Source organism: Mus caroli, chromosome 2 (genome assembly GCF_900094665.2).
Source record: "Mus caroli chromosome 2, CAROLI_EIJ_v1.1, whole genome shotgun sequence".
In the NCBI taxonomy this organism is placed as follows: Eukaryota; Metazoa; Chordata; class Mammalia; order Rodentia; family Muridae; genus Mus; species Mus caroli.
Window position 1 is genome coordinate 45548291 of NC_034571.1, and position 27291 is coordinate 45575581.

The 27291-nt window shown below is 42.6% G+C and overlaps 1 protein-coding gene across 2 annotated transcripts in view; it reads left to right on the forward strand.

Annotated features, from left to right (window-relative positions):
* Lypd6 (LY6/PLAUR domain containing 6) overlaps positions 1 to 25656 on the forward strand; it is a 135740-nt gene extending 110084 nt beyond the window's left edge. For both annotated transcript variants that reach the window (XM_021156567.2, XM_029469022.1), the window contains 3 exons: positions 6271 to 6369; positions 20782 to 20912; positions 22738 to 25656. In XM_021156567.2, the coding sequence (XP_021012226.1) occupies positions 6271 to 6369; positions 20782 to 20912; positions 22738 to 22905 (398 nt within the window). In that variant the 3' untranslated portion in view covers positions 22906 to 25656. The remainder of the gene's footprint in view (positions 1 to 6270; positions 6370 to 20781; positions 20913 to 22737) is intronic.
* Positions 25657 to 27291: the final 1635 nt, after the last annotated feature.

A 27291-nucleotide genomic window follows, 5' to 3' on the forward strand; every position in this document is an offset into this window, starting at 1 on the left:
TGCCCTCACTGGTGGCTCCTGCCTACTGCACCTGTGCCCTCACTGGTGGGGTCTGCCTACTGCACCTGTGCCCTCACTGGTGGCTCCTGCCTACTACACCTGTGCCCTCACTGGTGGGGTCTGCCTACTGATTACTTGCATGGGAAATTTATCTGGTTGCTCAATTTTGCGGGAGTTTTTGTCTCTGTTTTAAAATTTTATGTGAAAAGAAGATACTGATACTTGCTCTGCTCACTAGATTACATTTTGTTCTTTGCCCCAAAGATGGTAAGACAAAGAGCCTGGTTTCAGTCCTTCAGGAGTGAGTGCCAGAGTGCTCGAATCAGTGAGAGACTCAGATCACAAACTCATCCATCCAAGGCCATTTCTAAGGCTATATACAGGGTAGACATTGAAAATTGAAGTGAATGGGTTTATGTAAACCAGGTCAAGCTATACTACTTTTTTCTCAGTGGGGTAGCCAGTTAGTGCCTGGGGTGAGTGCATTCTTATTTGAAAAGTTGATACCAGTGTTGACTCTGAGAGAAGAACTTTGACAGGCCACGAGGAGTTACTTCTGCTCTTTAGGAGTCAAGGGAAGCTAGGTGTGGTAGCACATGGCAATAGTCCTGGCACTGAAGAGGCTGAAGCAGGAGAATTTGAGGGCCCCTTGAGCTACTTAATGAGTTCCAGGCCAGCATGGGCTGCATAGCAACATCTTCTCCCGAATAAAATAAAATAAAATAAATAAGGTAATTGGCAAATCTCACTCATGTGATTTATGTTAACTAAATAGGTAAGAAGCAAGGGATTTTCTGACATGATTTTGAAGCCTGAAAAGGGTTGAAGAAGTGGATTCTAACTCGCCCGTAAGCAGATCACTCGCCGGCAGGTCTCGCGGGTCACAGGCACTGAGCCTCTTTGTTGGGCTGTAAAGCTTTGCTATTCTGCCCACGCTGGATTAGAGTTAACTTCACAGTGCTCCAAACTACTTGGGAAGGGAGCTGCGGGTGTTTGTTTTCACGGCTGCTTTGTAAACAGCCATGGTTCCCTGCCCTTGAGCCCTTGGTTGTGCTTAGATGGAGTATTCTTTCTACTGTCAAGCAACTTTCTGTTGAACATTGGCCATAAAAAATACATGAGGGGAACCCGGGATTAGTTTGATTTTGAATTATTTATACAATTGCCTCACTTTGTAGGTGGAGGTACAAGCTGCTTTCTCTGGGTCAGTGAGTGAGCCAGATTCTATTAATGTATATGGCAAAGCACAGCATCTGTCCACGGAAGAACATGGGGGAAGAGGGGGGACAAGAAGCTTGAGAACACACACACACACACACACACACACACACACGTATGTTTCCTGTGCCAAACAAACTCATTGTTCTGAGGTCCAGACAGCATCCCTGATGATAACTGGGCCTGAGGAAATCAGCCTCTCCTCATTAATCTACTGTGCTCTCTGGTTTCCAAATCTTGGAAGTTTCCAAGTATTATAAGAAATAAACTTATGGATTTCAGGTTTATCTTCCAGAACATCCTGTTCAATAATTAGTATGTACTTCGGCCTCTGCCTCCTCCTCCTTCTCTTCCTCCTCTTCTTCATCATTATCATCATCATGGGAGAAGTTCTGCTTTCTCTTTCTCTTCTCTGGTTAAATCACCCAAATCTAATTACAATTCCCCAAGCAAAAGTTAATATTGAGAGAAATGGGACTATTTATTCAGATGTCAGAAATCACACAAGAAAATTTAATAAAATGACTGTGCCCTGCTCTTGGCCTTCGTTTCTTTCTGTAGAATAGAAAACACTCCTGGAAAACAATCCAATTTCCTTTCGCATGTGTGTTCTGAGCCCTTCTTAATCTTGTGAATTAAAGAGCTATGCCCTTGCAGGGGCTTGCTTATGACCCACACAGGGAACCAAGGATATTTATGCACAGTCCTACACTTCATTAAATCCTACAGAGAAAGAGTTCTTCTAGATAGGTATGAGGAAGCACATTCTATTAGAAATACGTTCATGTAAAAGAATATCAGCAACATTTTGTTGCTTAGTGGACCAAGACAAAAGATAATATTAGAGTTTTAGAATTTTTATATTTGTATCTATTTTCTAAAAACAGTGGGAACTGAGTTGGCAAGAGCAGACACACTGCACATAAGCATACATTGGGAAGCATCTGTTTTCACCACATTTCCACTAACTGAAGGTCTTTGTCCAGGCAAAAGTTCCAGGAGACGGAAACAAAGGGTAAATCTTTCCCGAAGCCTTACAGATGAATTATGGAAGCTTGAACTATGGCTGACCAGGAGAGTTAATGGACAGATTATCTTACAGGAAGTAACTGGGCACTCCACTGTTTCTTTTTCATCTTTTTTCTTCTTCTTTACAATCTGCTTCTCTTGAGGGACCAAGGCCTTATGCCCTGAAATGCAGGCTACTAAGCTTATTAGCTCTGTGATCAAGAGCCAAATTAGATTCATTCACAGCTGGGGCCACCAGGATCTGAAGTCCGCTCGCTCCATAAGGCTTTGAAGTAATAAAGAAGAAAATAGCACATCTTAGGAACCTCTTTCACTGTCTCTTAAAAGAAAAACAAACTCTTTATCAGATGAAGTATCAATTAACAAGATACTGGCGAGAGTTGTTCATCCATTGACCTTATTTCAAGTTAAATATTTCCACAGGGAAGAACTTAATCATTTATTTGGTATTGTGCTACAGTCACTTCAAGTCAAATAGGTTTGCAACGATTTGCCAGGAATCAGTGCTATCCATTGTTCTCCAGGCAAGATGTCAACAAAAATTCTCACAAATGGATACTAAGCTACAGTGCTTGAGGATGGAAACAGATATGGATTTGTAGGTTTTAAAATCAGACCAACAAGGGCCTACAGAGATAGCTCAGTGGTTCAGGACACAGGCTATTCTCCCATAGGACCCAGGTTCAGGTCCCAGCACCCACAGAAGCATCTGTAACTCATCAGAACCATCTGTGACTCCAGTTGCAGGAGATCTGACACCCTCTGCTGGCCTCCACAGATCCTAGGCTTTTACAGAGTGCACACAGCCATGGCAGCAGACAAAAGCCTCATACACATGAAACTTTGAAAATAAATGAAAGAAATAATAATTTAAAAAATGACTGACCACAGTGGAGAGGGTTTGTCCAGTCACCAGGGACATATACTGATAAGCTTGTTTAGATAGGAATGGTTTGAAGGAAAGCTGTCTTTAGCTGCATAGTGTTCTGGCTCATACTTCTCAAGTTCCAATGTCTTTGGGTTAATTTCAGAGTGAGGGTTTAGGTATGTAAGAAGTTACAGTGTTCACTATGTCATCAGTCTCATAAAAGATCATTTTGAGAAGCTGATTAAATAGCCCAAGTTTGGGAACACAGCAAGTTATTTGTGCTTGGTTCTCGATAACTTTATTCTTGGAGCAGTTGGGTGGTCATTATTCAAAGTTTTCAATTTATCACTTTGATGGGAAAGTTTCCAGGAATAACTAAACCAGCAAGCCAGCCAAAAAATTGTTTTGGCTACAGTGGCAGACTGATAAAATTGGAATATCCTAGTGAATTAATCATATGGACTGAAATGGTACAGCTAGCTTACAGTCACAAACCTCGGTGTATGTGATCATTGTTTGAAAAATGATGGGGTTTTTTTTTGTCAAATATTTTATATTTGATTTATGTGCTAAATAATCTAAAGTTAATAGCGAGACTATTTTTAATGTATCAAATCAATATAATTTCCTAGAATGGTTGTGTAAGTTTTCTCACAATGATATTTGTAGAATACAAGCCTATTAAATGTCCATAAGACATTGAACGGCTTTGGGATTTGAGACTTTGCTTTTTTTATTCCCCTTAATTCTTCCAGCTTGTGTTCACCAACAACAGTTAAAATATGACAGACTTGGCTAGGTGCTAGAAGGGGGAGCTATACTAATTACCTGTGTATGCTCCACACAAATATTTTCTTCTCCTTCTTGAAGTGATGTGATGGAGCGTTTTCCTGGGGAGCAGTTCCCTCCTGAGACTAAAGCATCTCTAGTCTGTCCCATCACTTTAAGAGATGATCTACACCCTTACTTTTAACCTATTTGTAAATGTGGGTTACTGTCTGATGGGAGAAACACGAGACTCTCAAAAGGGCCCATGGAAAGGGCCAGTTAACTTGTCCTTGTTAGTGCTTCTGACCATATCCAGGTACTATCACCACAGTCTATTCTGTGAAATATTGCAGGCATGTATGCAAATAGGCAAGGTGACAAATCAAAGTTTTATCTGGACCATAATTCTGGCCTTAAGCTGCTGCCTCTTCCTGCATTTATTTTTGATAACACACTTAATTGGTTCCATGCGGCCATGCAATTTGCCCTGAGATGATTATTTCTACCGGTGGGATCCTCGGGCTCAGCCATCTGTAAGGCAGAGCTGTTGGCTCCTGCAGATGAACTGGATAAGTGTCTGCAGCTTCCAACTAGGCCAGGTAGTGCTGCTATACATTTTTAAAATGCTCAGGATCTGTTTGTGAAAGTCAGAGATCTAAATCTCAAGGCAAGCAAAGAATTCCAGGTAAGATGCAGCTTACCTGAGAGCTCATGGGCCAGGGAATGAGAAACCAGAAGGCCTGCCCATCCCCTGCCCCAAGGCCTGACATTGATTGTTGACCCCTTGCCTTGAGCTGACAGAACATTCTGGTGGAATAAGCACATCCAGAACGTGGTTCTCCTGGGACACCCTCACCTGTGCTTACGAACAGGACCAAGAAGAAGTGGTACCTGGATGGCAATGTCTTCTGAAGGCAGGAAGCACAAGCCAGGCATGGAGAGGGGATGGGAAAGATCAGAGAGCATTGCTGGAATTGTGGGATCCATAGTTCTTCTCCAAACACTGCCTGCACCTAGCAGAGTCACGCCCGGCAACCACTCACCTGCATGCAGCCCACTCCAAATTCTGTCATTTCAGAAGTTCTTCATAAATGGACCCATATGATCTGTGGGTGGGCAAGGTGGTTCTGCCATCACGCTTCATCACGTGGTTCTGGTTCCCAGGAAGCCACTTTGGTGAAAGGAGAGAACCAATTCCTGCACAGAGGTTGTCCTCTGTCTCCATATGCATGCTATGGTACATGGGCACACATACACACAATACATACTGTTGCGGCCCGCCTGCGGTCCACAACACGAACGGTTCACTGAGAATGGCAGTTCCCTGCAAAGAGAGGAATCTAGACGGGGCGGAAGAAACAATGGAGTCAAGACAAGACTCTGATCAAGACTCAATTTAATATTTCCAGACACTCAGTTTATAAAGGAAGGGGGAGGGAACCCAATTTCCCACCAAGTAACTCAGGGTCCAGTAGCAGGACGAACACGTGTGTGACTCCAGGCAGCAGAGGCAGGTTCCAGCAGTGGGCGTGGCAGGACGAATGAGCCGGTAGCTCCACCCTTGAGCAGGCAGGTTCCAGGCTGGGGGGAAGGGAGGCCACAACATACATACATTCATACATATATACACAATATGTATTCATACAGAAATATAAAGATGTAAAAATAATAAAGTAATAATATAAATATAACCATACACAATGAAACCTTTCTGATTGGCTTTTTTCCACTAAGAGTAATTCCAAGAAAATGTATTACAGCTGTTGAAAATATTAACAGTTTGTTCCTTTTTATTGGTACCTGTTACTCCATAGTATGGTTGTACCACAGTTTGTTTAACCCACTCACCTACTGATATATAGTTGAGTTGCTACAACTTGGGATCGTTTATATGGTAAATAGCCTGTATCCGAAGTTCATGGTACTTCAGGTGTTTGCTTTTGGATTTTGGGAATACCTGAATGTATGTAGTGAAATATCTTGGGATATACCTTGTAAATATCCTGGAAGAATTGTATACAGTCCCTGGAGGAATTGAATGGAGCCTTTTCAATTCTATAACTGGTCACATGACATCAGGTGTGGAATTTGGGGAGTATGTTGGTGCTCAAGAATTTCAGATTTGGAAGCAACTTAAATTTCATATTGTCTAATCAGGAGTGGGCAACTTGTTCAAATACAACCATTTGGATAGTTGTATGCAATTTTTTTGTGTGTGAATACAAGTATTCATGCCTCAGGAATAAACTGTCCATTGTAAAGTGAGTCATCAGATCACTTCACTGTTAAAAATTCGTGAAAACTCCTCTTTAAATGAATATACTTAACTTTATAGGACTCTTCACTCAGTCTAAAAATCGAATTTTTTTTCCTCTTGGTTTCTGTAGCCACTCCGTATCCTGGTGGGTTTAAGTGTTTCACCTGTGAGAAAGCAGCGGACAATTATGAATGCAACCGATGGGCTCCTGACATCTACTGTCCTCGAGGTAAAGTCTCAGAAAGTGGTTGGGTCCCCAGAGCTGCTCGAGAGTCCGCAGCCCTGAAGACCTGGTACATGCTCATAATCACAAGGGCTCCTCTTGTCTAAGTCTATTGGCAGATCTTTTAAGCATATGTATAACTCATCCTCAAAGGCTTTCAGACATAAAGGGACCCATGATTGCCCCCTCTCTCATGAAGCATCTCTGGATTTCCACAGGAGGTAACTGAGACTTCTCTGCCCTGGGGCGAGCCAAGTGTGGAACAGTAGAGAATGGGCAGCCTGTTTGCCACTCTTTGAAGCCTTCATCCATAGTCACTTCTTTCATGTGAAGGATGAATCGATGCTCATGTAAAGATTTCATTTATTGCCCATCTCGCCACAGACTTGCATTTTGAGACTGTGTGAAAGCTGGCATTCTAAATGCCATCGCTGCATAAATAAAAACCTTGAGCCTTTTAAACTGCTGAAGCTCTCTTTCAAGGTCGAGATGGACTGCAATTGAAGCTTGAAATTTTGACCAAAAAGGCTCATTTGAAAAAGAAGACATATCCTATTCACATCTCTCCATCTAGCAAGTGAAAACAGCGTTTCTGGCTGTGTGTGAGGTCATGGTTAATTGGCTGTTTTTAGTTTGGAGGGAAGTAGACTGGTTGAGTGGGCGGGGTGAGGAATATGGGGCAGGCCATAGTATGAAGAGTGAGTGCTTTTCACTGTTGATTTTATTCAGATGTGTTAAAAGGATGAACACACTCAATACAGTATTTTTCAACATAATGCAAGAGTTCTTATAACCCAGCCCAAAGAATGTCCCCCCTGCTTGTCATGTTAGACTAGAAATTGGGAGAGCTAAGACAGCACTAAATAAGAGACAGAGCAGCTCCTCAGGCTAACACCCTTGAACCTCAGATGCTCCTGCGGCTTTCCAGAAGTACACAGAGAACTTGTTGAACCTCTGTGCCCGGCATGCTCCAGTGCCTCTCAAAGTGCAGCACCACCACTGTGGCTTATCCCAGAACAGCTCCCTCACTCACCTACAGAACAGACCCATCAGGTCTGAAATGAGCCTGAGAACTTACCCTTCCAATGGGCACCACGGGAGCAGATGCCAAGTACCACATCTCTACACGAATTGAGCCAGCGTCAGAGGTTCGGGCCCTGCATCAGATGAACAGTCAAGCGTGAGAACTTTACCTCCTAGGAGGGAAACATCCCATTTCAAGAGTCTTCTGGATTTCATTTAGGTAGTGATGTCAGGGGGCCTTAAAAGATTACCAGGAGAAAGAAATAGATGAGGAGGGGAGAGCCTAGCTTAATCACAAGGTAAACCATGTTTACCTTAATCACAAGGTAAACCCAGCCACCTCGGTAAACCATGTCCTGTCTTGTTTCTTTCTGGGGGCATTGCCTTCATCCAAAACGAGTCAGTGTTTCATGTCCTGACATTAGCACTATAGGATTAACATTTGGATCGTTTGCTAAAGGGCCTGCTGCACAGCTGCCTCTCAAAAGCCACAAATCCACACATTGCAACCAGCTAATAAATGCTTGGACACACTGGTTACCAGAGACCCTCCCAGATGTCACTTTTTTACTAGCATGGGGTGGATTTGAGGACAGTGACTTTAAAAAAACAAAAACAAAAAAACAAAAAAAAAAAACCTCCCTGAGTGGCTCCAATATGCAGCAAAATTTGGCAGTTGTCAACACTGACTCTGGATAAATCTAGAAAGATCTGTTTTGGGGCTAGCTCCTTCTGGAACAGATCTGGCCAGCAGGCTTCTGACCTTGTTGCCACTTGCTAGAACATGCTGTCTGAATCTCGGAGATCTGAAAACAAGAGAAATTCATTTCCCACTGTTCTGAAGGCCGTAAAGCCCAACAGCAAGGCTCCAGGCCATTCAGTGTCTGGAGAGCCGTCTGCTACCATGCTTCCAACATGTCCCCTTCATATTGTGACCTCCGGAGGAGAGCACTGTTATGTATTCACAATGGGAGGCTAGGAGGCAAGGACCGAATACTCCTTACTAAGGCCTTTATAGGTGTCCCATGCCTGCCCACGAGGACTTTAGCTTTCTGACTTAACTGCCTCTTAAAGGTTCCACCCTTAATGCCATCCTCCGGATGAATTAGTTACAGCATAAGAATGTTGGAGGACCTATTCAGCCAGTAGCAGCATGTGACCTCTGAGAGTTGACAGAGCCCTTAGCCTTCAGATCCCTCAGCAGAGCTTATAGGGAGGAATGTTAGCTGGTATTCAGTCTTTGGCAGACAAATCCCTCCCTGTCACAGAGGACAAAACACAGGTGACCAGAAGCACTCTGCTGGAATGCCTCTCCAGGAAGAGAGAAAGCCCTATCCGGGTGCTTCCCTTTTAGATCGGAATCTGCCCCTTTCACGGTACAGCTCACTGAAAGTAACTGAGAGGTCTTTACACAAGGTCTGTACAAAAGTTACCCTTTCCCTCCTTTCCGCTCTGCTTTTATCTTTCTGTTCTTAACTTTATAGGGACAAATACAGTCGCACTCTGAGTCCATGACACAAAGCAGCCAGGCCAGGCCCCTGGGACAATTATGCAGCGGGAGATAGGAATCTAGTTTCTTCTTTCTAGGAGCAGACAGTTTACCCTGGGAGATAAGATCTGACCGGATCGGGTGTTAGGAACAGAGGGTGAAAGTTAAGAGCCAGATGAGCCAAGCCTTAAGTGCAGTGGGAGCTGAAGGGAAGAAGAGACTGGGGGCCGAGGGGCAGCGGCTCCTCAAGCGGCAGAGACCACAGCCACTCTCCAATGAGGAATGAATGGGTTTAGAGAATTTAAGAAGGTAACTCTTGCAGCAGGCGCTCAGGGCACAGATGACACCGTTCTCTTCATGTGCCCAGCAGATGCAGAGAGACCGGACTTGAGGGTAGAAGGAAGTTTGTCTGTATCAAAGACTATTTCACAGAAGCCCAGATTCTGGACCTGGGCTATTTTGAGTACTTTTGAGCCTCAGGTGAGGGGTGGGAATCAAAGCCGGACCCGAGGCGACGAGGTCAAAGTACAGGAGTCTTCTGTTGATGAGTCAGGGTTATGTGGACTTTTATCAATAGTGATTATAATCATGTTATTAAATTAAAATGCAGACTTTTTACTCAGCCTTTCTGTGTTTTCGTTGTCTGCTTACCTTAACCTAAAGCAGCTGTAGATGCTGCCGCTGCCGGGAAGCTTCCAGGAAAAGACACCATGGCCTCCGGTGGCATCTCTGGGCCATTATGTGTCTATCTTGTTACATGCTAAACTAGGTTTTAGTCATCACAGGGTGTGAAAATTACTTGTTGAGAGTGAACGAACTGATTCCATATGATCCTTTTTAAACTTGTCTGTATAGAATGAGGCCTCGCACCAAATTACTTAGGGGACGAATGAATCTCAAGTTTTCAAAAGCAGAACTCTATGAAGTGTGTGGGCTTTGAGATCTAGCATGCCATGACATCCATCTAAAATGGATGGAGTTGACACACTTGGCTGTGACCCACAGGGCATCCTGTGTGCTTCAAAGAAGGCTGGCCCTGGCTAGAATCTTCCCTAGAATAATGACAAGTCGGCTAGCTGCACACTCAGCCACTGCGGTCGAGCGAGAGAAACTAAGGGTTTCCTCCTCGATCACATCTCTGAGCCTTACAGATGCATGGTACTCTCTGTTCCCAAAAGGAGAGTCTAAGATGCACTCCGTCATTGATTCTACTTGCTGCAGGTTTTGCTGCAATTCCATCATACTTTTTCCAAACCTGGTCACTTTTTTCTTGATTTTGTAAACAGAAAGGATATTGAGATGGTATCATAAGAGAGAGGCCAACCAAAGGAACAGAAGATGCAAAATAGGAGCTGAGAGTCACGTGGTTAGATACATGTTACTTTGCCCGTGATGTCTCTGTGTTGATAGAGGATCTATATAAATCTTCATCAAGAGTCTGGGGTTTAAATGTCAGCTCAAAAGACCTAACCTGAGAATATTTGTCCCTTCATGAGGAAGTGGCATTGCCTCCCCCTAAGACAAAAATCTCCCTTTGAAGTCTTTCTGATAGAAAAGCAAAAGAAAACACAAAGATAGCAAACAAGCATCCTCTGCGCCTAGCTTCTCGGCTGCTCACCATTTTCTTGTGAAAAATGACTCACTGAAGATGTCCACTGGTGGCTCTTTCTGGATGCTCATCTGGTGGGGACATCGGTATAAGCAGGAAATAGAAATGAGATCTCTAGTTCAGCTGAGGAGAAGCCCTTCTAGGAAGGCTTCTTCTCTGACAGGCCAATCCCTGGATTACTTTTCTGATTTATTTAAAATAAGAGTGATATATACTTTTTTCTTTCTTTTAGGCAAGTTTACATTTAGGATTTAGATCCCTGCCCAAGGCTTCTACACTTTGCATCAAGATATCTCAAGTTCCATATTAACTCAAAGCTTTGAAATTTCTCAGAATAGGAAATCAAGATCTGACTCAGTGTGTGTCCTACAGATCTTTACCTTTTTGGAGAGTTCATTCCAGCACCTCGGGCTACTAAAAAATGAGACAATTTTTAGTTGCTCCCTCTTCTCATTATATTGCAGTACTAAATGGAGGTCTTAAATTGGCCCCCTTTTAAAGAATGTCAAAAGACAGACATAAGAAAAGTCATAAGTGGACACCTGATTATCCTTATCTAGTTAAGGTTCTGAATGTATACCATGTATGTGAAGTTATAAAACCCTATAGGTCTCTCAGTCATTACATCCCACCCCATAAAGGCAGGAACAATGTTACCACAGTCATTGTGTTCTGTGTAAATGCAGCTCTACGGGACATAGTCTTGCTTTCAAACAATATTGTGTATGAAATTACAGTGTTCTGTGAGCTGCAGTGTTAGTCTTCCTCACAGGTATTTAGTAGATCATTGTGTGAATACACTAAAAAATTCATCTGTTCTGCTATTGTGAGCATTTGGGCTCTGTCTGGTTTTGAAGAGCATAAGTGCTCGTCTCTGTGTCTTTTGGTACATGCACATGTGTATTCCTGACAGGCAGGTCTGTTCAGGAATAGTGGCTGCCAGGCACGAGAACATAAGCGTTGTCTTTACCAAATACTGCCGAATGCTCTGAGTTTTTAAAGTTCCTGTCCTCTCACCATCTGTTCACACAAACAGTTGCTACACAATGCTGCCCAAACTTACTATTGACAGAAACAATAGAAGCAGGAAGTCCATAGTATTTTTTAAACATTAAGTGTGAATAACTGGCAACCTTGACTTCCATTCTGAGCCTATCAGCTTCTTTTTCCTCCCAGTTAACCCAACTAACTCTGAACTGGGTTTGTGCATGCAACCCTGCTGAGATGGACTAAGACTCTCCCCTACTTCTCCGCCCCTGGGCTGCATGTTCTGCTTGGCTTCCCAGCCTCTGCATCTGTGTGTTCCTGCATTAGCAAATGCCCCAAGAAGAGCCCAGGAACAGCATGTCAGGCCCAACCAAGTGGGCTTTTTCTCTTCTCTGGTACCTTGCTCATCAAATCCTATGTATTCTGGAAGCTTTTCTGGGCTTTCACCACATTTGAGTAGCTTTAGCTCTGCTCTATTTTTTTTTTTTTTCATTTTATTCTTTGTATTGGTAAGATGATACAAGGATGGCTGTCTCAGCAAGTAAAAGTCTCGAAATTTTCTTTCATTATTTATTTATGCATATTTTATATAATGTATGTAATATTTAATATTATAATTAGATATCATATAGATAATAATACTAGATATTTCATCCAGATATTTTAAACCAAAAATTCTCTCATCTTAAATAAAATTATTATTTTTTATATTTAGTAGTAGTATTAGTTGTAGTAGTATACTGAGGACATGAAGCCTACTCCAATTCCCAATGGTTTTGTCTAGATATTTTCTATTACTTCGGTTTTATAGTTTGAGAGTGAAATGTTCCCCAGGCACTTGGTTGTTTAACCAGTTGCTCCCAGCTTTGGTACTGTTTTTGTAAGTTCTGGAACCTTTAGGAGGTGAGTCTCACTCCGAGGAAATAGCTGCTGCTGCTGGGCTTTGCAGGCTAGAGTGGACCCCGGTTCTGGCTGGGTCCTTGCACCCTTGTTCACTGAGAAGTGAGCAGTCTTACCTACACACTCCCAGTGCCACAAACTCATCCTTGCTGTCCCTACAGGGTTGAGGAACTTCCATCCAGCCATGAGCCAAAATGAAGTCCTCAAAGTCTCCTAGACTGAGTATTTTGTTACAGCAGTGAGAAGGGTATCCAGCTCAGGTGGGCAGCGTCCATTTCATGCTTTTGCCATCTTGCCTTTGTTTTAACCAGTCTGCTGCAGGAGTCTCACTAGTCCTCACTGCTGTGGACATACCTTCCCAGGCTGCACTTTGGCCCCTACCTTGAAATGAGCGCATGCCTTCTGAATGTCAGCGTTTGAAGGGAGAACTTCCTCATCACTGTGGATGTGTCACCTCTCACTGTGGATGTGTCACCTATCATTAGGAAGTGTAGATCATAGAGCCAAGGTTGCTGGAGTATGCCTGTGACTGCAGAACTTGAGAGGCAGAGGAAGGGAATGAGGGCTTCATGGGGAGTTCTAGGAAAACTCTCTCAAGAAATAAAAGATACCAATAAAAAAAAGTGTGGTTGTTGCTTTTGAAAATGACAGGGATGCGATTGTCTGGCAGTTTGCCCAAGAGGTATAAGAGAAAGGAGACGAGTGACCACTCCGTGGGGTTGATGAGTACCTGTTAACTGTTAATTGCTGTCTCAGGGACAAAAACCCATAGTGGCAAGTGGTCTCTGGAGATCCTTTGGTAGGAGTCCAAGAGCCAAGAAGAAAACCCAATGGCTGGACATCAGATGCTCTATGGTCCTGTTAGGATGAGCAGTAAGGAATGGGGCTCCCTGGCAGCTGCATCTGCAGACATCCTTTCATGAGTTGCTTTCCTTTCATCATGAGTGCCTTTCTGTTACCGAGCTTGGAATTATGACAGGATAGGCTCTCAGGAAAGCAGTGTCACCTCTCTCACAAACGGAACACACGGTGGAGGTAGAACCACTTTAAGAAGTAACCATTTCCGGAAGCTCAGAAGCCTCCCTTGTGCCTATTTCTGCCCTTTCCCCACAGACAAGGGGCACTGTTATTGAATGAAGCACATCCCCTCACCCCTATATTGAAAGTCTCACCCCTCAGCCCTAAGAATGTGACTATTTTGAGACAGAGTATTTAAAGCAGAGATTAAGATTAGGTGACATCATTGGCTGAATGCTGATCCCCTATGACTGGTGTCCTTGTGAGAGGAAATTGGAACCTAGACAGAATTGCGGAAAGATGATGCAAATACGTGGTGAGAAGAAGCCATCAATGAGCCAAGGAAAGCAGCCTGAGAAGAAAGCTGGACTCCAGAATTGTAGACTCCAAAACTTAAGAAAAACCTTGGTGGAAGTCTGTTTCTTTGGTAGATTTTATAGCAGTCCTAACAAACTAAAATGCCACCATCCTGATTTCTAACAATATAGATAGACATCATTGTCTTATATCGGCTTCTCAGTTCTTCTTCTGATTCCTTTTGTTCAGTGTTATATGAGATACTTGCCTTACTAAATCTCTTTCATTTGTTCTTCCTGTTATGTGAATAGAGGCCCTGATTTATCTATTTTGATGCCAGTGGGCATTTTTATAGTCCCCAGTTTTCAGCTGTACAAATAGTATGCTAGAATTTCCATTTCCTTTTACCATTGTGTGTGTGTGTGTGTGTGTGAGAGAGAGAGGGGGGGGGGAGGGAGAGAGAGAGGAGAGAGAGAGAGAGAGAATGAGAGCATGTGTGAGTTAGTGGATGACTTACACTGATAGAATATACTCTTTATAGATCTTAGCAAATAATTTTTCCAAGTGGCTACACTATACAAAAAATATAGTTCTCACTGAGCTGCTAAATAAATCTTATGTATGTATGTATGTATGTATGTATGTATTTGACATATACAGGTACACTGTTGCTCTCTTCAGACACCGCAGAAGAGGGCATCAGATCGCATTACAGATGGTTGTGAGCCACCATGTGGTTGCTGAGAATTGAACTCAGGGCCTCTGAAAGAGCAGTCAGTGGTCTTAACCACTGAGCCATCTCTTCAGCCCAAGATGATAAATAAATTAGATGAGCTCATTCACAGTCCAGACCTGGTAGAGATGTCATAAGTATCACAGATATAAATTAAAGTGTTTTAATTTGATTAAGCTTTGAGCAGAAGAACATGGAAGATGTGTCCTTCCCAGAGCTACATTGATCATAATAAATTAAGGACCTGTATGTTGTGTAAGGCTATGTTACATATTATAGGAATATAGGCACCAACAAGCATGGACATTCTTCTTCATAATCTAAAACAGTAGATCAGAACCAGTATTCCTCCTACCACAGGAGATGTTTGGGGGCATCCAGTCTGAAGAGGTCATATGGATGGCTGAACATCCTGCAGTGCACAAACCATTATCCTAAGCAGAACTATCTAGCCTGATGCCAGAGATGCTAAAGGCTTTCACTGCTAGGGAGATGCCACTGATGCTCTCGTCTGTGTCCCTTACTCAGTGCCAGTAAAATCCTGACCATTGTGTACCATCCAAAAAGAAAGAGAAACTCTGAAAGATGAAGACCAGTGCAAGCCAGCTATGACCTTCAAGACCAAAAAAAAAAAAAAAAAAAAAAAAAAAAAAAAAAACCAAAACAAAACAGTAGCACTATGGTGTCTTCCAAGTATTCTTTCTCAACTTGGAACTAAGAATAAGCTGACTAACACCAGTGCAATAAACCCTAACAAAAGCTTCCTTTCTCCAGGCAACCGCCTGGGAAGGTCAGCTAGAAGGGCAGGAAACATTAATATAAAGAAAGCCATTACTCTCAGCAACCATCACAGACAAAGTTGTAACTCCACCTCCACCAGCAAAAGGGAACAGAGAGACCATCCTTTAGTTCATGGCTGGCTGTACTCTGCTGTTCTGCTCTACCTGTTAGGATGGTTATGGAGAAGGACAAAGAATGTGGACCTCATTCCCTCTGGGTAGTTATGAGGTCTCCTGATATTACTAGCAGATTGCAGGGTGCTGGATATTAGATCCCTGAGTCCACCAACAGTCTCCACCCCATGTGCTGTAAAAAACCATGTCGGTGGGGAGTCCGAACTTTGCCTCCTACCACCCATCGACAATAAGCCCCACCTCATACTCTGAACAGCATCTGTAAAATCTGGGTGTGGAGGACTATCAGACAGCCCTAGCATTCTCAAGCCAGGAGATTTTATATGATATAGAATGCTAGAGCATCATATGAAAAGGTCCAGATTCCAGTTAAAAAAACCATTCACCGTACCAGAGAGCTCTCAAACTGAATGGAAAGCATAGCGCATGCCTGACATAACAAACTGTTCAAGGAAGAAACTTTATTGTGGCTCACAATTGTGAAGACGTGAATGATAGTTGAGTTTAGGCCTTCAGCTATGCAGCACATAATGAGCTGTGGTAGAGCAAGCTGTTCACCTGACAGTGGTGGCTGTGGGTGGGGACAGTTGGAGAGATAGACATCCTTGAAGGCCTAACTCCCTCATAATGAGGTCAGAAGTGACCTCATTCACTTCTGAAAGCCTCTACTACTTCCTAGTAATGCCAGAAGCTGGTGATCAAGTCTGTAGCACACAGGCCTTTGAGGGACACTACAAACCCCAATGCTTATAAAATGAATACCACACTGAGGGAGAGATGGAGAACTGCCTAAAGAAAAGTTTAAATCGGTGCCAATAAAAAAAAAATGCTTCAGTAATCATAATTACACTAAAAGTAGCAAATATATGGAAAATATGAGAGGAGCCAAATGAAAATTTCTGAATATGAAAAAAAAAAAAATGACTGTACTTGAAATACAAATGTTCAGCGGCTATCCCAACAGAGTTGAGGCAACCAAGGAAAGATGCAGTGATTTGAAAGCAGAACTGTAGAAAATGCTCAGTCTGAAGAAGATAAAAAGGATTGGAGGGCAGGGGAGAGAACTGGGCCTCAGGGATCCAGAGAGCTTAACAGCTGTGCCAGCAAGGATAGCCCAGACCAGCGGTTCTCAAGCTGCTGGTTGCAACCTCTTTGGGGGTCAATGGACCCTTTCACGGGTATTGCTGAAGACCGCCAGAAAACACAGATATATACCATATGATTGATAATAGTAGTAAAATTACAAGGCCAGCACAGCATGAGGAACTGTGTTAAGAGGGTCACAGCATTAGGAAGGTTGAGAGACACTGTCCCAGACATTTGCCATCTGTCAGTTCTCTGCCCTCTTCAACTCCTGTTCTTGGCTTTCTTGTCTAGAAACATCCACACATCCAGCATTTCCCACTCTTTTGACAATTGAAACAGTTCCACGTTGCCTGACATTCAATGTGTAAGGGAGGCCTTGTCGTACAACATTTCTGCCAAGTTTTAATGAGATTTTTTTTAGTAATGGCTGGAGTATTTAGGCATGTGGGTAGATTATGGAACTTCATCTGTACATTCATAGCAACAATAAAGCCAGTGTCCCCAAGCTCTTTAAGTGCACATAAATATTCATTACTCAAAAGTGAATTCAAACTGTACACGCCTGTCAACTTTCTTGAATGTTATTCAGACCCAAACCAGGAAGTGACGAAGTCTTGCAATAGGAAATGTATCATGGAGACATTTCAGAGAGTTTAGAGATTCAGATTTGGAGCATTTCTGGTTCACATTTTCTGGAAGCATAGAGGTGTCACATTCCAGGTGGTGCCTTCCTGGGTTTGACACGTGGCGATAACTGGGGGGGGGGGGTTCATTGCAGACATGTGAAGGGTGATCTGGCATTGGCAGTTTCTGGGAGATAGATGAAGGAAGACTGAAGATGTAGAATCTGAGATTTTGACGAGGTCACTTGGGAGAAAAGTGGTTTAAGGACAGCTGTGGAGAATGCCGATAGTCTGGTTAAAACAAGCATTGGGAGAGAAAACAGAGAAGACGCATCTCTGGAGTCTAGGTGGAAAATCCCATAGAGGTGATCAAGCAGCCGAGTAGGAATGCAGAGACCCTGAACCCCCAGCCTCAGGGGAGTGGTGGCTGCCTGAGCAGCCACACAGACTCTGGAGTCAGCAGGCAGATACTGAGTGCTGAGAAGCTAAGGGGGAAGGATGGGCCACTACACTAGCTCCTTGATTCCCAGTATAATGTGTAATGTGGCTGTTACAGTGCTTTCCTTCCCATTCACTTTCTTGCATGTTTCCTAGCAGTGCTTTAAACATTATACATCTTTATGTAAAACCCACACTAGCATAGCCACAGAGAATAACAGGCAGTGGGGAAGTACTCTCCTCTGACACAGGCATAGGTAGTTTCTTATTTTGATTATTATTATTATTAATCACTTTATTCATTTACCTTTCAGATGATATCCCCCTAATTGAAGTAATCTCATGTATAGTTTGCTGAAGCCGTTTCTTTTGTTGGGAACCATAATGGTAGGCTCGTGAAAGCTCATTTTAGATGTGAACTGGTTTTAAATTTCTGAACTTTGCTAAGGAGAGAGAGAGAGAGAGGTGAAAATTATACTTTTTGCTTTCTAGCTATTGATTAAGTTGTCTTTCCTATTTCTGACTTTACCGTGAGTTAAAGAGTTTGGCTTCTCAACCTCTGGGAATACCATGCAGTCACAGAATATGAGATTTTAGAGGCTGAAACTAACCTGGTAGAAATTCAAATCCATCTTTTATCTTCTAGATAAAAGCCTTTGAAATCCTTTTAGTGTGAAGTTATCAGCAGGCTTGATTCTCATATAACCTCATTACCAACCCCAGGATTACTCAGAATGCATGGAGAGCCGTGCTCTGTGGCTAAAACCCAGTTTTGATCAGGGCTCCAGCTCAGTGATAAGCCACACGAGGTTCACCTGGTTCTGCTTGGGAAATTCCATCTGCTCTCGGCAGCACACACCCTTGGAGATCACAGATCCCGGTTCATATGGAAGGCGCTCCTAATGTGTGCACCAGTGAAACCACTTCCGCTTTATTTGAGCATTGCAAAACCATATTCAACTGCAGACCCTTTTTCTGCATAAACATTTCACTCCTGATTCACCTAGGGCCTTTGCAAGTTAGGAAGTGGAGCAGATGCCCCGAGGAACTGATGTATAGAGTTAAGTAAGGTTCTATACTGTGAGAGGTGACAGCGGTTCTCAACATGCCTTTGTTTTATCGGTTACACATGATGGTGTTTAAGAGAAAATTCTTTCCCAGGATTTTCAGTCATCTCCTCTCACCACAGAATAGCAAAAATTAACTTATCAGATGATAGGGTTTTGCACATTTTCCTGAAAGAAAAGAAAAGATATTTCAACCTGTTGCTGCAACCACTCAAGTCTGGAGGAATAAACTCCCCACTAGTAAATTAAAGAGAAAAATATGAAGAAAACGTAGTTGTATCCAGTTCACCAGTTGTTTTCTTAAGGCCCATTTCAGACAAGATCATTCATTACTTGAGGGACAAACCTAGTTTCCCCAGCCTGAAGTCTATAATGATTTACTTATTCCATCTGGGTGTGATGTCAACTGTGCACATTTGCATTCCGAGCTCCTCAGCCTCTGGCAGCAGCTCAAATTGCCTGAGCGATGCAGAAACAGGAGATAAGAACAGTCTTGCTTTTATTGCTTTTTACAGCATTTGAAGTGGGAGTGGGAGTGGGAAAGGTGTACCCATCACAGCCATAAATGTCCTTCGTCTGAGGCCAAAGTAAGCTCTTTGGCCTCTGGTCTTTGTTTATTAAAGCCTGTCAAACCGAGGCAGATGAGAAACCTTCCTCCCCCTCATCCAATAGCCAATCACCTCCACCTTAAATTAGAGGCTAGAGCTTAGGGATGACGGGCACAGAATGGGGGTGGTGGGTTGCCAGGTGTTCACCCCCAGATGACCTCACTTAGCCTAATCCCAAAGAACTTCACAGGACCCTGAGCAGATTGGAGACTGCCTCAGTAGGACTCCAGGAAACAGAATTCCAGGCAGGGTGCATTGTGGGAACAGCACCCCAGAGAGGGAATAAACACAACAGTGTCACCCTGGGAAAGGAGGTGCTCTTGGTCAGACTCAGAGGTGATTCTGCATTCCTGTATGGTAAACATGTCTAGGAAGACATTTAACCCCCCCACCCCAAGTCTGCATTTTTTTATCCAGATGTTTCAATGGGGTCTGTATTAGCTCATTCTTGGGATGTAATATCTTAAGCTTTCTTCTTTGAACATTGGCTCTTTGGCTAAAAGATGCCAAAATCATGACAGCATCTGATGGGGGCATTTTTATGGCTTCATAAATAATAACATAGAAGATCATAATTCCATATTAGCAACTAAGTACCCCAAATGTATAAAGCCTGCAGAGTTAGAGCCAAGATATGGATGAAAAACAGCTCAGTGACACTCCCCAAGAATTATTCATCCTCTTGGGATAGGGAGGTGGCGCTTTGCTGTGTGCTGCCTGCAGGCCGTAAATAATTACATGGGCAATGCCATTTTACTTACTTCTTAAATTCTCTCTGGAATTCTGGAAGAAACCATAAGCTTTCTCCTCAAGATAAAGAAGGATTATAGACTTCCATAGTGGCCATCATCTACCAGAGAGGCGTGGGAATCAGAGTAGGAGAAAGGAGGTGCCCCCCACCGGATTGGTCAGTCTCTGAACATTCTAGATCTGGCTATTATCGTGGTCAAGTTTGTTCTTCTGTGGAGAACCATCTTTACCAAACAAAATGTATCTATTTCTAATTCCTCTGCTATTATATGAGAATAACAGCACACACGCATACCGGCTATAATCTTCCATCGTCTGAAAGCCTGTTGTTACCCACTCGCAACTTTTCTTTTCTCACTCTTCCAAATCTGTTTGGAAATAATCCCTATGGCCCTCACGACCGGAGACAGCCATCCTCTGAAGTACTCACCCCCTAAAGATAAAAATAAGATCAATGGCAAAGTGTGTGCAATAGCAGTTATGCCATTGTGTCCTGGTTTGGGGGATTATGATGGGCAGAGAGACCAGTGTTCTGCAGAAAGCCATTGTTCTGCTATGGACCTTCCTGGGAATCACCTTGGTAGAGCATGGCAGACTCTAGGGGGCATTCGTCTGAGAGCAGGAAACAAGTTATTTTGATAACTTTCTGAAAAGTGAAAGCTGATCTCATTATTGGGGTCCTGGGTTAGGAAACGTCTTTATTGGTGTCTGAGCCTTTTGATGATTTGGTCCCTGTCAACATTGTCTGGTGTTTGTACTTAGGACATTCGTGTAAAATTAATTTCAGGGGCATCCAGGAAAACAGCCTGCTGTGTTCTTTTCAGTCAGACCAGGCTTGCATTACCCATCTCATTTAAGGGTTATTTTCTCTTGACAGACACCAGATACTGCTACACTCAGCACACGATGGAAGTCACAGGGAACAGCATCTCTGTCACCAAACGCTGTGTCCCGCTGGAGGAGTGCTTATCCACAGGCTGCCGAGACTCGGAGCATGAAGGCTACAAGGTCTGGGAAAACATTAGCTCTCCCTGTCCTTACGGGATTCTTCAGTGTTCATGTGCAGATCACTTAGGCTGCCCCACTGCCTTTACATGGCCTTGGGAATGTGGCTGGTTTCCTGTTTGCTCTAGAAGAATACCAGTGTATAGCAGAGCAAAGGACGCATGGGTGGAGTGTCTAAGCATGTGCAAAGAGGATGCTGGGGATTATCATAAACCTCTCTTCACTCAGAAGAGCCCTGAATGGAGAGAGTCAGGGACCACTCCTACACATCTTGGTAGAGCATGGCAGACACTCCAGGTCATCCACTCAAGGAAGCAGGCAGCAGTATATTCTGATAACTTTCTGCAGAGAGAGGGTACACGTCATTATTGGGGGCCCAGTTTAGGGAAGTTCTCCACTGACACCTGAGTCACACAATAGGTGATACAAAAGCCATTGTCTTGTGGATTTGTCCACCTTAAACTTTAGCTGGTGCCTGTACACAGAGCATCCTATGTAAAATAAGCTTTGGTGACATCTAGGAAGGAGAATATAGAGACGCCAGCATTGTGTATCTCTGGAGTCCTGCTCTTCCAGCAGTGGGTCAGCACTGACTGGATGGTCTTGTCACACTTTGGCCTTTATGTGACATCTGCCCACTTGTCCTAGGGTTGGGTGAAACTCCCTCTCTCAATACCCTGGAATAGCACTGTCACCCGGGGCCGCTTCAATTTTTAAGCTGCAGAAACAAATTTTAAGCGACTTCTCAAGTTCACTAAGAATTAAAATTTAAAATGTCATCTGCCTACTTGTTACTACTTTGAAGAAAGGCCAAATCAAGGTTGTTAGCTAACCCTTCCAGCAGCCGGTCTCGGCTCTCAAGCATTAGTGTGATTTAAAAAAAAAAAAACAAAAACAAAACAAAAAAAAACAAAAAAACAAAAAAACAAGAGAAGCACTGAAAATCCATAGCTGTCTCAATTGCTTGTGTCAGTACAGCTAGTAGGAGAGAGAGAGAATGAGAGAGTGGAAGTCAAACTCACTTTTGACCCCTTGGGTCTCATCTCAGTGTTATGCTATTTTGGGACGCATGTTGATTGTGGCTAAAGGTTTAAATCTGTCCTAACTAGTAACTGGATTGGATAATAACCACCTTATGAATCTTATTCATTGGAGATCTTGTTAAAATTCAGATTCTAGTTCCCCAAGTGCTGGGTAAGGTGTGAGATTCTGCATTTCTAACAAGCCCCAGCTGTTTTTGAGGCTGCTGGTCAATACAGTGTTTAGCCATGGCCCAAAATAACGTCTGTCAATAAACCACTAGGTTCACTTCTGTTACACGGTTCAAGAGTGAAGCAGTAGAAAGCAAAGCCCTTTCAAAGAATAAATGAAAACTGTTCAAATGTTTCCCATGTAGGAGAATGGAGTTAACCATAGCCATTGTCCTAATCCTAATGAAGGTGAGCATTCAGGGTCACAAGACCCAAGGCATTGCCATGTCACCCTCACTGTGAAAATCTCAAAGGGCAAGTTTTACCCTCTCAACAGTGACTTCCTGCTATTAGGAAGAGCCTCTATGAGGAAAGAAACAAGTTTCACGATTCCTATCAGAGGTAGAATCACTGGTCTCTCAGAGGACTGTGAAACCTAGCCACAGGTGAGGTGCCGTGAAATTTGGGCTGGACCTTTCCATTTTAAGCATGTTGCTTCCAGATGGGATATTACTCTTGTCTTCATGAACGTCAGACAGCATTTCTTTTCTAGAGCAAACTGTTCTCATTTGCTAAGAGGGAGAGTGTTCCTTCCAGTGTCCCGCCTCCTCACCCTTTGTTTTCTTTCTTCCTTTCAGATCTGCACCTCCTGCTGTGAAGGAAATATCTGCAATCTACCGCTCCCTCGAAATGAAACTGATGCCACATTTGCCACCACATCACCTATAAACCAGACGAATGGGCACCCACACTGTGTGTCAGTGATCGTGTCCTGCTTGTGGGTGTGGCTGGGACTCACCTTATAACAACCCTCCCTCTCTACCAAATGTACATGAGCTCTGTGGGTTTCCCCATGGCCCATAGTCATGCATGAAGTCATTGGCTTGGCAGTAGTGACACAACACAATCACAGAAACCCCAGACATCATCGCAGCCACCCATTAATTGCCATTAACCATGAAGAACAAGCATTGCTTCCATGCTGTCATTTCCAGCCTAGCCACAACCCCATCATAGTCAGCCTGTCCCCCCAATAGATACAGACCCTGATTTCTATACCACAAACCTGTGATTTCACTCCAAGAAAGAGTTCTGCATTTACTAATGTCTGGAGTTTTTGCTTCAGAATCCATGCGTGAACTGCAGGAGGCCCTGGACCCTCTGAGGAATAAGCTATGGATGCAGGACGTATTCGTTCTTTTCAGGAAAAGAGTAAAGAACCATTGGCTTAATTGCAATCACACCTGCACCTATAGCTTTAGAAGTTTAAAACTTTAAATCCAAAATAAATGGAATAGTTTCTTTGAGATTCTGATGGAGTCCCCGAAAGAGTTGAAAGAACTTTGCTCAATTTAATTTCCCCAGTCTCCTTATCTTAACATTGGGAAATGTGTTCCTTCTTCTCTTTGTAGGAGATTTTTTTAAAAGGCAATTATGAAAGTTTGTTGTATTTGTAGGAGTGAAAAGAGACAGAGTTCCTTCAACTTGGTGAAATTAGCATCCACAAGATGACGTTATCCCTTCTTATAACTGGGCAGATTGGCCTGGACTCAGTTGCTGATTATGCTTCCTGAGTGCCAGGATTCCAGCTGGACCAGCAGGATTGTTTTCTCCAGGTGTTGCATTCTAGTCAGATATAGCTGATGTAGTCAGAGAGAGGACTTCAGAATAAAAGGAAGCTTTCTGGGGGTTAGTCCTAGCTCATCTGGAAGGCTCCGAAATGGCTAAGCAAAATTCTTTCTCTTTCCACAGTATTTACTGGCACAGAGCTGTCTCCGTCCACAGCCACAGTGACTTTAAAGAGAAAGCTCTGGGTTAACTTCTCAGTAGATCAGTAAGATAAGAGCATGCTTGTGCTAGGGTGAGAAAAGGATGGATTGTAAGTAGTATGGTGGCCTGCGGAGTACATTTTGTTTCTCTCTGCTACTGTTTTTGAAGGAGAAGAAAAGGCTTTCACTGTCTTTCATGTATTTTTTTTAACCTAAAAAATTGTGTTTATCTTCTTCTCCTATGTAAATTCTTTAAATGACATTTATTTTTGTATGGTATAAACTGAAAACTATATTTCAAAAAAAATCTTTCTTTTTGTTTTTCTGAACAAAATATCAGTTAGAATGCTTGCTTTCAACAGCGGTAGGGATGCTGACCATGGTAGGATTCCTGACCATGGGACAATATCTGTGATCCTCGTACTGATGCTGAAAACGTTACTGTGCTATGAACAAGAGTTGTGCATTTGCCTCAACGGTTTGACTCATTTTCTTCCCAGAAATGTTGCCCAAGAAAGATTCAGGTAGAGGCCATCACTGGTGTGACTGTCTTTGCAGGGCTGTGGGGTGTGTCCACAGGGAACTTGGCAGAGCTATGTCTTGAAGAGGTCAATGATGTTAAAATATATCTGTCCTGCACAGGGAACTTTAGCTCAAATTAGAACCCCGCTCAGGGACCAAATCTGAACCGACAGCAGAAACTCTGATGTGAGTCATTGAAGTTTCATCACACAGCCTTAATGAAGAGTTTGGCAGGCTTATATCAATTTCTTGCTTATAACTGTGGATGGGAGAGCAGGAGAGAAAGACCTGTAATAAGCACCTCTTATGTGCCCAGCACTTTGCTAAGCACTTTACATAGTTAGGCCATATAACCGTACATCAATTCTGTAAGAACAGAACGTATTGATGTGTACAAATGAAGATCCCAAGGCTCAAAGAAGTTTGATAAATGAAGCCTTTTCCTTCAGATTTAGTTTATGTGGGATGTGACATGTTTGAAATAAAAAAAAAAAAAACGGGGGGGGGGACGACGGAATTTCTCAGCTAGGAAAACCTCTAGGCCTGACTTCATGGGAATTTCCCCATCTTATCATGTAGAACATATCCTGCTTCTCAGGATGACATTTGCATGTGTCCCCTTGTCACTTTTTCTTTGGGGAATAAAGTTATAGCTTCCTTATTTATCCTCTGGTAAAGAGAGGAGATAGTTGACCTTGCATCTAAAGATGCTATAAGACAATGAGAATTTGATGTTGTACATGTCTACAAGTACCGTTTTTATGCATGGTCACATTCTGCTGACATTTGCCAAGTCTGCATGCAATCTGAACAAGAGACAAGGGACTGACCACATGAGAGCCTCCCTGGCTGGTTTTCAGGGATTGGGTTCTCAAAGGTACGGGCTGTCCTCACCTGGGGAGTAGTGCCAGCCACAGTACACATGTGCTGCGCACATCCATAATGCCTTTCAAAGTATCTTTTTAATTCTCTTGAAAGAATATGGATTTGCTCACCACCCCCAGCCTCAAGAAGCCAAGGAGGGACCATTCCTGTAGAAGGTCCAGGACTAGTTACCCATGTGACTATTGTCACTTTAAACTTCCCATTAAACCTCACCATTGGTGATGGCTTAAAATGCAAAGAGCCATGATGTGTATATTAACCTATGTTCTACATATTTATTTTTAGACTTTCTCCAACATCCATGTTAGTATGGGATTAATGCCTAAATGTAAATATTGTACACTTTGTAAATCAATGAATAAAAATTTTAAGTGTGTTTCATTAGGCTTCTTCCTGCAAGTGTGTATGTCAATGATTAATATGTCAGGTTATGCCAAAGTATAGTGGGTTTCTTTGCATCACTTACTTTCGAATATGTCAAGGAATAAATAACACATGAGAGATACTCATGCCATATGATTCATACAGATAAGTGCTCCTAAAATCAAGGGAAAGAGTGCCAAACTTTTCAATAGGGTCTATAGTTTCCCGTGAACATTTTATTGTTAAATTAAAAACCATGGATGTGGTGTGTGTGTGTGTGTGTTTGGTATTTTATTAACTTTATTTTAAAATAAATATATATAATGAATAATAATTTTAATAGAAAAGTTTGCCTCTGTTGGTTTCTTTTGGAATGGGAAGAAATCCTGGAATTATATATACATATATAACATATATATGTATAATATATCTATTATATCATTCTTAGTAAGATAATAGACTGAAAGAAAGCTTGAAAATCTTCAGCCTGACTGTATCACCTGTTTCTTTAAAATGGTGTACGTTGTGACTTCCAAGAAAATTAATCTTTTTATTGGAGTTAGAGGTGATCTTGCTGTTAGGTGCTCCTTACAAGCACACAGGGGAGATAGCACTTAATCCTCAGCTCCCGTGTATCGAATGTAAGTGATACAAAAGACAGACTATGTATCCTGAGGTCAGGATTTTAAAAGGATCCTGTCAAATGTAAATATAATAGAATTAAATTTCATAGTTTATCTCTAACAGATTCAGAAGATCTTTCTTATACATGTCATAAAATTTAGGGATGCCAGTATGTCAATGCAGTGGGCTTGTTTTGTCTGCCCTATAGAGTCTTTGATATAAAATCATTAAAAAACATTCACAAATGTTTTGACTGAATTTCCTTGACTTTATCTTCTAGAATGAAATACAGAGAAATGTTTAGGCATCTCTCACTGATTCCAGTCTCAGCATCATTGAGAAAATACAACCTTGGAGGCTGAGTTCCTATTACAGCTATACAGCCTCTTGGGACAGGACTATGGCATAGATGAAAAACTTGATGATTTTAAAGTGGAATACCCCCAGGATCTAATGAAAAAAATACATAGTTTGGTTTGGCTTTGTCATGTTTTGGTTTTGGGTTTTTCTGAGACAGGATTTCTCTATGCAGTCCTGGCTGTCCTGGAACTCACTCTGTAGACCAGGCTGGCCTCAAACTCAGAAATCTGCCTTCCTCTGCCTCTGCTGGGATTAAAGGCGTGTGCCACTACTGCCTGGCTATTTTTTTTTTTTTAAGTATAAAAGTTTCTAATCAAAACCGACATGACAAATGAATAAGAATTTTCAAAATGTCCTTTCTTTTTATTTTTAATTTTAATCTAAAAATTATTATTCTGTTTGTTTCAGTTGTGTGTGTGTGTGTGTGTGTGTGTGTGTGTGTGTGTGTGTGGTTGTGTTGGTGCTTGCATATCCTGGCTTGTGTATGGAGGTGAGAGGATAATTTTGGAGAGTTGGTTCTTTCCTTCCAATAGAGATCAAAGGACACATTTCAGGAGCTCTGTCCTTCCACAATTGGTTCAAATTTGTGAAGCGTGAGATGTTTCCCACTGAGCAATCCTGCCAGCTCCCAAAATGTGCTTCATTCTCATCAGTTACTCATGACCTCCT